We start from the raw sequence: 11,977 nt of genomic DNA on the forward strand, positions 1-11,977 counted from the left end.
ATATTTATTCTTTATATTATGTAATATTGTCATATACAGAAATAATATCTTTAACGGCTTAAATATATGAGATTAATTTATTTTATATAAATAAATTAAAAATATTGCTATATTTTGTTTTATACACATTAAAATAAATTGGATAAAATATTTTCTTGTGCTCGCATTAATTAAATATTATTGTTGATCTGAAATTAGATTAATTAAATATAAATATGTATGTAGATATAGTTAATGCACATGGATTACGTCAACTAATTTCTAATAACATCGATTATTATTATTATATTGAGATTATATATTTTCAGCAGTTTTAATCAATGTTTATGATATATTTTATTATATTGTATAATAGCTACTGCATATTTACACCGCAACCTACAACGCTAACTGACTTAATCCTATTTAAAATAAGTTTAATAAGTCTATCCACGTTTAAAAACAACTTGTCACACTTATTGCATATTTAGTAAATAATATATTTATACTCACTATAAATAAATTTATCATAATTTATACATCCAATAAAATATTTTATTTTAAACTTAATAGAGTGACTTGTATTTATAAAATCTGTTTAACATTTTGTCATGAAACCCGCTTCGAATATCGCATCTGAAATATTTAAACCATTTATCAGCCATTGAGATGAGCTATTCCGTATATTCAAAGCAAAACATAATCGTATAATTTCTGAGTGACATATGCCACATTGACTAAAATATCTACGAGTTGTGTTGTGTGAATTTGGTGTTTTTTTCAAAAAATATTTATTTAATCATGAATACCTTTTTTACCAAGATTAAGACACAAAAAGATCGAAATTCGAATATACGTAACCCGCGAAAATTCAAAAGTCGCGATACATTTTGAACACACCTCGTATAACATTGAAAGTAAATAATAATCTTAATGGCAAAGCACCTGAACACGTTCATATGTATTTAACGATGTTGCTATAACGAACATTTTATATTAAATGCTAAGGACTTTTTTATATAATAATTAATATTAATATTATTACTAAATTAATTTATTATTAACACAAACGTCAAGCGACAATGACCTGCAAAAATATACGATTAAATTATAAGAAGTATAATGATATATATTTCACAAATTATACAATATTATGTGCTTAAAGATCAAGGTAAGTTATCTTGGTGGCTGTGAAGGCAGCAGCACCAGCAAGCGTTGCAGCCACTGCGACTACTGCTGCCGTGGAGCCAGTGATCTTTACTGCGAATCCCATGATCACCGAGATACATAATTGAGCTACGAACACACAGCTGCTGACCACCGCCACATCGGTGCCGATACCACGTTCCTGTTCACTGCCACCACCCTCGCTGTCCCACTGGAATGGTAAAATATGATAATAGCAGCATCAATCTTAATACAATTTCTCAATCTTTATTTTTTTTCGTACGTACGTACGGTACGGTAAAAAGGTTTTATTGAGGAGACTACTCATTATGGGCCATAAAACGATTACAATTTGTGCTTTCCAATAAACAGACACAACTTCAAATATTTATAATATTGTCTAACTCTATATGTGTCCTTAATCGTAATATCTTCAGATCTCGCATTCTCTTAGTGAGAGGCCTCTCAATAAGATAGACAACGTACAGTTTTGCTCATAATATTAATGTAATATGTTGTAATAGTATCGTATACGTTATTTGTATTGTAGAATATAATTTTCGATCAAGTGTTCTCTCGTAACAGATCGTAGTGACCATATAGATTAAGAAATAGCTCAACTTTGCGTGGGATATTTTCCGAGTTTTGATAGGAATTTATGTTACAGATACATGCTATTTATCAGGAAAAATAAAAGAAAAATGAGTTACATACACATGTAGTGTTATATATATATATATAATTATCCATAAGCAATTGTGTTTTAACGCATTGGCAGTGGCATCATATTTTATTTTTTTCCATTCATGTGATACGGGGCGTTTAAGACCGTATGAAAACTATCATAATACCGGTACGGGGCTTATTAGACCACGTAACATTTGAGAAACTAAAACTCTGAGTAAAAACTGTAAGTAAAATATATTAAATGCTAGAATTTAAATTTTCATCTTTGAACCTTACCATTCCCGTTGCATGATAATGAGCGACCAGTAAATACGGCATGGTGAATAGCGTCGAGTACATTATTCCGGCAGTCCAGCTGAAGAGCAGCACGGCAGCACGGGCTCGGAGAATGCACAGCATAAGCATGCCACAGCTATACGTACACAATCCACCGACATACACTTTCTTGGCACTGAAAACATGAGAAATAAAAAAATTATACAAATTTAGTTCAATTTCATAATAATTTAATTTTAATTTTTAACTTAAAAACAAATATTAGACATCTATTTTAAATTGTAATTATTGTTTCAATTTTTTCAATCTTTTCCTTTGTCCAATCCAAAATGATGATTTATGTAATACATACATTAATACGGAATAATGGATTTAATCATACATTAAACCAATTTATTGAAAGTATACTAAAATGTCAAACAGCTTCAAAAACACGTACCGATTAAAAAAAAAGAACATTAGGTCCATTTTCTCGTCATTAGGTAAGTTAAAAAAACTAATGAGATATCAAATACTATGTATTTAATATCCAACTTAATGTGAGCAAATGATAACCACTTGGTAGTATAACAACTTAGAATATTAATTATTAATTAATGATATACTTTATATTTCGAATCAATTATTATAAAGGTCTTCTAAAATTGAATGTTAATTTTGCTGATAACTTACAACCCTTAAATATTTATGGAAAAAGGATAAGAAGTTTTGGCGACCTTTTCAAAGAATATTAGATGGGAGAAAAATAAAAATGGCGTGTTTTCTGGCTGATAAATTTAGTATAGTTTATGTCTGATATTTTTATAAATAAAATTATAGGAATTAATATTCTAGATTTTATTATTACAAATGATTATCATTCGATTATATTACATATATAATAATAATGAATACTTATTTAACAAATAACGAACTGATTTGTTACAACATTATTTTATTATTAGAAATAAATCAATATATAATATAAATATACGAAATACGATATGTACTTCAACGTCTGATTGATTTCATTTATATAAAGTCATCTTGTACATCCGTCGTTTTTCTCTAAAGGTCAAAGCATAGAGCTATATGTAGCCAATTTAAACCATCAATAAATAAAAAAATTAACAAAAAGAAAAACCGACTTCAAACAAAACACTATTTTAAAACAAATAAATATGCACTAAAAAGTAATAAATATTTATATATATATTTTTAGAGCCCTCCTACGTAAAATGAAATAAAAAAATATTAGACTACTTAAAAAGTCGATTTACGATTATATAACGTAGTTATAGTTGTTGTTATATTTGGAGCCGGTGATACAAAATCGGTCCACCCAGTTAAAAATTATGAGGTAACAAACGAAAAAAATATATATTCAGACGAATTGATTTTTGAAGTCGGTTGAAAAATTGACTATAGCAGGCAATAATATTAGCTTCATATAAACAGGATTGCCAGTTACTTATGAGGTTAAACATACACAAGCACTCTCGGGTTATAATATTAGATATAGTTGAAGTTATATAGGTTATTAAATTCTGAAGTCATATTTAAGTCTGGAAGCCTTTCAAGCGCCGACTCGTTGAAAGTCAAGGGCTGTCTGATCTAATGAGATAATAACTAGGAAGGATCGTTTCAGTCAAGTTGAAGGTAAGTAATATAATATCGCATTACTTCACTTTCAAGTACATGTGATAGAAGTGCTTAAGGTTACATCGTATGATTATTATTTATTATTATTTATCTTTAATTTACTAGAGTCTAAATTAAAATATTTGTAAGTTTATAAACCTTTTTGGGCACACGTTTTTTTACGGTATATTTTATATGATTATTTTTTTTCTATCCGTTTTATAATAACTACAATAAAATATACAAATTACTAATAGTTACGTTCTGCTATATGTTGTATCGTAGCACTAAATAGATTTTAGTATGAACTATAGATTCTAGCCGATATGAATGAAAAAAGGCCCCGGACTATTAAAAAAGTTATGCTAATTATGATGTACTCTATGTAGATATACAATAATTTTAATTTATATACCTACACATATAGTAACCGTTGGAAATAAAGCGTTCAGTTAATGTGGACTAAGGACGCGGCCTCTAGGTACACTTTACAAAAATCGATTATTATTTTATGGTCTGATCTAGATTTGATTTGGATTTATTAACTTTGTTAAATTAGCGATAAGCGTTACAATATATTAAATGTATAACTTATATCAAAAAATAGAAGAAACCAAATAAGTCGAAACTCATAATTTTATAAAAGGAGGAAAATATGGTCATTATATTAATATAGTAAATTGCGGGTTACTTACCCTAACATTTTTATGAGCTTTTCAATTACCGTAGAGTAGCAAGCGCAAGACAGCGAATACATTGCCATACCCCAACATCCAAAACGAACACCCGCTTCGTAATTTATACGGCTTTCGCTGCCCACTGGTGCCTGCGATTAATATATAGCAATTTCAATATTATGATATTGCTCTTAACATTTTGAAGGCGTATGATGTAAAAATATTACACGAAATTATAGCAAAAAGTGCTTTTTTGGAATTTGTATAGAACTTTTTTTTAGCAATAAATTTTTATTGTATGACTATTCACAAAACATTGACCTATTTTTAAAATTGATGAATCAGTAGAGATAATCCAAAGACAACACGTACGAAGCCATTCATCGCTAATCCTTAATATAATTATCTGTGTTTACTAAAACTGAATCATCAGTTTGAATGAAAGGAGTGCTGTCCAGTCGTTAAAAAAATATTTAATATAAACATAACACAGTGTAAGACATGCGCTCTCATTCATATTTTTCCGTTAAAATGTCATCTAACTTTGAAAAAAAAACGTTCTATTTTTAATTTTCGGTGTCTTCTTAAGTATGCTTAAATTATAAGTATAATACGTTAGAATTAAAAAGCAATATGTTATAAGCTACTTAGTATAAGATCACCGTTCAGCGTTTTAGGAGTCGAGATGGCCCAGTGGTTAGAACGCGTGCATCTTAACCGATGATTGCGGGTTCCAACCCAGGCAGGCACCGCTGATTCATGTGCTTAATTTATCTTTATAATTCATCTCGTGCTCAGAAGGAAAACATCGTGAGGAAACCTGCATGTGACAAATTTCATAGAAATTCTGCCAACCCGCATTGGAACAGCGTGGTGGAATATGTTCCAAACCTTCTCCTCTAACGGAGAGGAGGCCTTTAGCCCAGCAGTGGGAAATTACAGGCTGTTGTTGTTGTTGTTCAGCGTTCCTATATAAATTACCAAAATAGTCCTGATAAATTTAATTCCAAATTCAAAATTATAGATTTATATCTTTCTCATTCAGATGAAATTATCAACAGTAATCTGAATAATACTCACAGCAGGGTTTCCACCGAAGACAGATTCACCGACGAAATCAGTGAAGTAGAGCGAGTAACACACATGAGCCATCCAGCAAAATAGATTAGTCAGGCACACAATACGCAATGACTTCGGCATTAACACAATAGACTTCAGATAGTGCTTCAGAGAAAGCGGCTCCCCAGTGTGGCCCTCAACTGGAATCTTGATTGTAATACCAGTATTCTTAAACAAAGTAATATACATACATTACAAATACCTAAGTCTAGAACTAAACACTATGGTAACAAAACTGTACAATTTGAGGGAGCGCTAATGTACAATAATCTACCGAAAGAAGTGTTTAACGAAAAATCTTTTTTGAAATTTAAGGCTAAATTAAAAACATACTGTCAAACTTTATAATTATATTTCAATGTTTGTATAAATAAGGTCACCATTAACTATATATATTTTTATTATTATGTTACTAGTTTAAGTTTCCTATGTAAGTGATCTTTGTTCTTAATGGGAAATAAATCATCTCTAAATCTAAGTAATTTTTGTGTAAGAAAAACAGCAATGCGTTCATAGTTCTGGATAGTTTTTTTAAATGTTACCGAAATATTAATGCCCCTTTTCAAATTTTAAACTAACTAACAACGTTCGTTTGCAGTCACATTATTTATATACATAATATCTTTTCTACGTTATATAAGTACTCCAAAATGTGTTATAAAACAACAATGGTACAAGAAACAATATTTTACTTCAGACTTTTTTTCTATTTTTTTTAAATCTATCTAAACTTAAATCCATCAGCGAAAAATAAATTTGAATCACTGTAAAAAATCGTCCGTCCAGAGCTTATTAAGAGACGTAAAATTGAAATGACGAAGATGATTGGCTTAAATGTGATTGCGTTTAACTTTCATTAAAAAACTGTCAGAAAATTTCAAACCAAACTAGATTCGGAAAGAAGGCATTAAGGATATATAATGAAACTAGCTGTGCCCGCGACCTTGTACGCTTTTGAATTTAACAAAAAAAAAATACTCCTTATTTTATCAGTTATCTGCCAGTGAAAGTCCTGTCAAAATCGGTCCAGACGTTCCACAGATTAGCCGGAACAAACAGACAGACAGACAGTACATACGTATGTATGTACACAAAGTACATATACCAAAATGTTATTTAGGTATATATACTGTGTAAATAAATATACACAGAGTAAAAAAGGGGTATTTTTATTTAATAAAAAATAAAATAAAAATTTTTACAAACAGACAGACAGTGGTCCTTTAAGCCATTTCACTATTTTTTCTCTTCAATCGATACTCACTTCCTCATCCACGGGGATTTCAGCGTTATTTAAAGATCCATATGAAGTCGTTTCTTTCTTCAGGCCATTCTTTTCAATGTTCTCACTCTCCTCGAAATGTTCCTCAAACTGATCTTTATCATTTAACTTTTTGTAATCATCATTTTCACCGATCTCATTCAATGGTATTTCTTTGAAACTCGTTATTGTGGCCGTAACGCATACAATGAAAATAATTGTTATGAGAAAAAATACGGCCCTTACATGACCTCCGAATATTTCTCCTAAAACAAACAAGACCTTTATTCAAAACACAATTCACAAGAAAAGCTGTAGATATGATTATTATTTATTATTACCGTCAGTTATTTCTTCATTGCGATTATGAGGGTATAAAGTGCAATTAGTAAATATTTAAAATGGACGATTTCCTTTTTACAGGTTAAATTTCTAAGCCTTTCTGTGATCTAATTGTAAAATGTTATCTTTATTCCTCAGATTAATAGTATAAAAGTTTACTTATATATTTTTTTTTTATTATTAACTATTATGCATTATATAGTATATCTGTTATATCTAATACAGGAATTCTACTTACCCAAGGAAGTTTCGTCCCAATTTATTCCTCCGAGAGCATAACCCATAAATCCACCTAAGCCAGCCATAACGGTAAAAGTACTCAGACCTTTAGCATGATCCTCTGTAAAATAATAAAGTGTAACATCTTATAAAACGCTTTGCAAGATACTACGAATCAAGTTCTGAAGTCCCATTTATATTTCCTATATAATTAAAAAAATATATAATTGAATAGCACATTAAGTAATAAAACAGTAAAGTAGCCTGTAAATATCTCTCGACTGGGCTAAGATATCCTTTTCATTCGAGTAGACTTGAAATGGAATGAGTCTTGGTGACTTTCATCCGCCATTTGTATTTTTCAAACACACTAAGGTTATAAAGTTTCAGTGTCGCTTGGATTTGAACCCACGACAAGATTGACGTGTAGGGTTCACGGTAGGAACTGAGCCATCTCAGTCCTTAAACAATTTTTACCCATACGTAAATGATGTATTGGAAATATTTACGATTCGCAAAAATCATGACACAAATGTAAATTGCCTGTATTAAAAATTGACCGTAAAACTTCGTCCTACTATTTTTTATCTCTTTAAATATTTGCACTTAGTAGCGTATAAACACTTCTGAAAATTAAAACTGAATGTAAACAGTTGTTAAAATTTTTTCATCTTATCGCTGTGACAACTGCTACTTTATTTAATTTTATAAATGTATACCTACATACTTGTGTTTATATTGGATATTACTAGTAAGTCTGACGAATCACGATAGTAATTATTAATTATTAATAATTTTTAATCTATTCATGGTTTTGAATACATAAACTGGATGGTTTTATTCTATTAATATTCATAAGTTACTTTTTATTTTTTTTAGGAAGGCTTAAGCAGACTCTTATTGACGAAATTGTTCTTCAAAACAAATTTGGGCCATACGAAATTGGATACTGATTATTTTTTATGGTTTCCTGTGCAACGTTATACGATAGCTTATAAGTATTTATTTCCTCAGGCACGTGAAATTGGTACGAAATAAGTACTTCTTTAACATACTTTTGTTGAATTTGTAATTAATAGTACATATGCGTCAAAATGGAAGCTAATTTATTAAACAGTGCCCCTGCCACCAGAACCTTAAGTTATGTAACTGATTATGCATAACCATGAATCAAGACCTTATTAGGTTTCATATATAAATGTTCTTTTTTCTGCGAAATAAAACAAATGAAAGTATTTCATTCAAATAGGCTGTCACGATCACTGTTGAAGTAGTTTTAAACATAAAGTTTTAGTTTCAAATAAGATTCACTTGGTATGATAACGTATTGTTGAAATAATGAAATTACAATATGATAATGACTGAATTTCATACTCGTACTTGGAAGAAATGTCCACTTTGAATGTAAGAATTTATTTCAAATATGTCGGAAAGGAAATGTGTACATAAATATGTAAATTCAAGATAAAATCAATCACAGTGAGAGTACAAGATAAAAATGACTCTTTTCATGTATGTTTTATATCCTACGTGTCTTGACTAACAAAATGATTGTCACATGTTCTGACGTTTTATCGAACAAATATTTAATTAAATTAAACTGTCGTATCTATTAAAGTAGGTGAAGAACATTCAATTTAAATATTAAAACCTTAATAAATTATTGCATGACACAATTTTTATTTGATCTGTATTTTATCAATTGATCTTATTGTTTTCTTTTTCATTAATTTAACTCGATATATTTGTATTGATAATATACCAATTTTTATATGAGTTAATAAAGACCCATACATGATATATATGTATATCCATTTAAGATCAAGTTATATTCTTAATTTGGAACCAAATACGTAGAATCCAAGATCGAAGGCAATAAAAAAATAAAAAAGAACAAATAAGAAATACCGTTTTTAAAATGTTGCAATCAATTTATTTTTAAATCATTTTGTTTGAAAATCTAGACGTCACTTATCTGTGATATAATCGCAACGTGATATTTCTTGATAAATCACAAGTGTTCTATTTTAGTACAAAACAAAACGACAATTATACGAGTGTGTATCGAACGAGATAACTCATACTTTACTGCGTTTTATATAATTCACGTTTATGAGAGAATTGAGTTTAGGAATAACAAAACAAATAACTGGGTTATCAGAAAATCAGCAATTTACACAGAAGCCGAAAGAAATATAGCGTTCAAATATAACTGACCTGGAACTGTCACGTCAAGGAGATAAGCTCTGGCGGGACTTTGGCACGCATCAGCGTCGAAATCCAGGAGAACCGTACCAAGTACTGTGAAGAGTACACCCCAAGGATGATGATTGTTGCTTTGGACGTCAAGGGCGGAACTCCTCGGCCCTAGAGCTGATGGAACGACGGTTCTGTTCACAGGACCTTCATCTCCTAATGCGTAACCAATGTCTTCTCCATTGGGAACTAAAATTAGTCCTGAAAATTGCATATATTTTTAATATTCGTATTATTTCATTGATCACAAATAATCATTCAAATGACTTTATTAGTAATGACTTTGAGTTAAATATTGCTTTTGTTGATACATTGTCGATTATTTAACTTTATATATATTTCAGTATCACACTCATGACGTGTTTACTTATTTATAATGTTTCAAAATTTCAATAAAAAAATTTTTTTCGTCCTGTTCTGTGAAATTTTCAGTAAACCGGAAAGCTGTACATATTTACAAATCATCAAATATCCGAGTCTTTTTATAATGTTTATCGTAAATGAAAAGAGGTCGTAATTTCAAAACAAATTCCATTGAAACAAAAAAAATCGCTAATACAAATGTGAAGCATATTAATAATATACATTAAAATTTTTTTTTCTTTCACATTTCTTTCACACATTGAATGTAAAAAATACATCATAATAATTATTAAGTATATAATATAGGCCATGTAATTGTAACGTAAAAAACTCCTACTATCTATTTAATTATATTTACCGAATTGTTGGAAAACGCTTACCAAGAAAAACTCCAATTGACATTAATACAATGAAAGGCCTCCGTCTGCCATATTTCGATGGGCATCTGTCACTGAGGGACCCCAGTAATGGGGTCATAAAAAATCCAATCAGTGGTGATAGAGCCCACACCAAGGTCATTTGTTGATGAGGAACACCAATTTGGAGGAGGGTCGGTGATACAAAGGCGGTTTCTCCAGCGTATGAAAATTCTATACCCATCACTGCTGCTGATATCCTCATCAATTCGAGTCTGTTTTTTCTCCTGTTAAAAATATATATATTTGATAATTACACTCCATATTTTCGGCTGTCAGTTATTTAAAATTATAAATGAATGAGAAAAATAGACAAATATTTTTCAAAACCATAATTTAAACTCATTGTACGGTACGGTACGGTATTTGCGAAGTAATGACATAAAAATTAGATAACGGGGTATGTATGTCTCTAATTAAGGTAATATTTTATGAACAAATTTTCTGTGAATCTAACTATACACACTACAAACCTGGCACTAATCATTTGTTGTAAACATCTAACTGATAACAAATAGCATCAAAGGCAGTTGTAAAAACTGATCACTATTAATTTGCGTTCAAATCTCTAAATAAATGATCTATAAGGTGAACAACTATTTTTAAATTAATTACCTAAACAAGTCACTGTATTGGCCTTCGCGAACAACTCGTTCGGGAGGCTCGTCTGATGATGGTATACCATAAAGGGCTTCTCTAACCGCCTCTTTAACTCCTTGGGGATGTTCCTCCTTCCATTGAGCCCATCGTTCCTTGCACTTGTCTCTTGTTGAATGCAAGCGACCCGTCACACCTTGGTATTCGTTCAATTTATCAGCCATATTACTGTTTACTTGTGTTATTTCGTGTAAAGACAAATTTGATTATAATTTATTCATTATTCTTTAAGTTGTTCAGACGTTCAGAAATTACTTATTTTACTGGTTAGTATTGAATGTTTATTTTGGTTAAATATATTTAATTCAACGTTAATATAGACAACTCAGATAGTTTCATTTACAATTATTCCGGTAGAATCCACAAATGTTGGAACGTCAATTAATATGAATAATCCAGAGCTCAGTAATGTCATATCCTTCAGTTGAAATCTTATTCACAGTTTTTACAATACATTGTAGTTTCAAAATCTTTCCTTAAATATATCAAAACACTAACAGTAAGTTTGAAACTTTCTTTAAAAATTTTCATATGTGGAAATATGTAATGAGAGAAGTTGTTAGCGCCGAAGTCACCAGTTAGACTAGTCGAGTTCGGATATCGGAAGGGGACTGAAGCGCGCGCGCCGCCCTCGTTCACGGCCGCCCGCCCAGCGCCGCCCAGCTACATCATAAAATCAAACTGGAAGAGGCATACTTTATTAAACTCAACTTGCTTGGAACAATGTTAATAACTATATAAGATTAGATTTCAATTATATAAAACAGAGTCAATACTAAAAAAAATATAGATTTTTCCGTTTTATGAAACTACAATGATATATAAATGGAAAAAAATTGTACTTAAATAAATTAAAAAAAGATTAAAGGAGTAAACGACTGACAAGAACCACTTACAGCACGTTACTAATAGACATTTTTAAATTTGACACGAATGTG

At 30.2% G+C, this 11,977-nt stretch overlaps 1 protein-coding gene across 1 annotated transcript; it reads right to left on the reverse strand.

Moving 5' to 3' along the window:
* Positions 1–1,107: 1,107 nt before the first annotated feature.
* Positions 1,108–11,745, reverse strand: LOC124532641 (proton-associated sugar transporter A). Its single transcript, XM_047107667.1, has 9 exons — positions 10,998–11,745; positions 10,347–10,609; positions 9,565–9,804; positions 7,367–7,468; positions 6,790–7,052; positions 5,487–5,693; positions 4,425–4,555; positions 2,110–2,284; positions 1,108–1,357 (listed from the first exon to the last, which is right to left on the reverse strand). Exons 1-9 carry the CDS (start codon positions 11,201–11,203, stop codon positions 1,139–1,141), a joined length of 1,806 nt encoding a protein of 601 aa, XP_046963623.1. The 5' UTR covers positions 11,204–11,745; the 3' UTR covers positions 1,108–1,138.
* Between the last annotated feature and the right edge of the window lie 232 nt (positions 11,746–11,977).

The sequence above is a fragment of the Vanessa cardui genome, chromosome 9 (genome assembly GCF_905220365.1).
Source record: "Vanessa cardui chromosome 9, ilVanCard2.1, whole genome shotgun sequence".
NCBI lineage: Eukaryota > Metazoa > Arthropoda > Insecta > Lepidoptera > Nymphalidae > Vanessa > Vanessa cardui.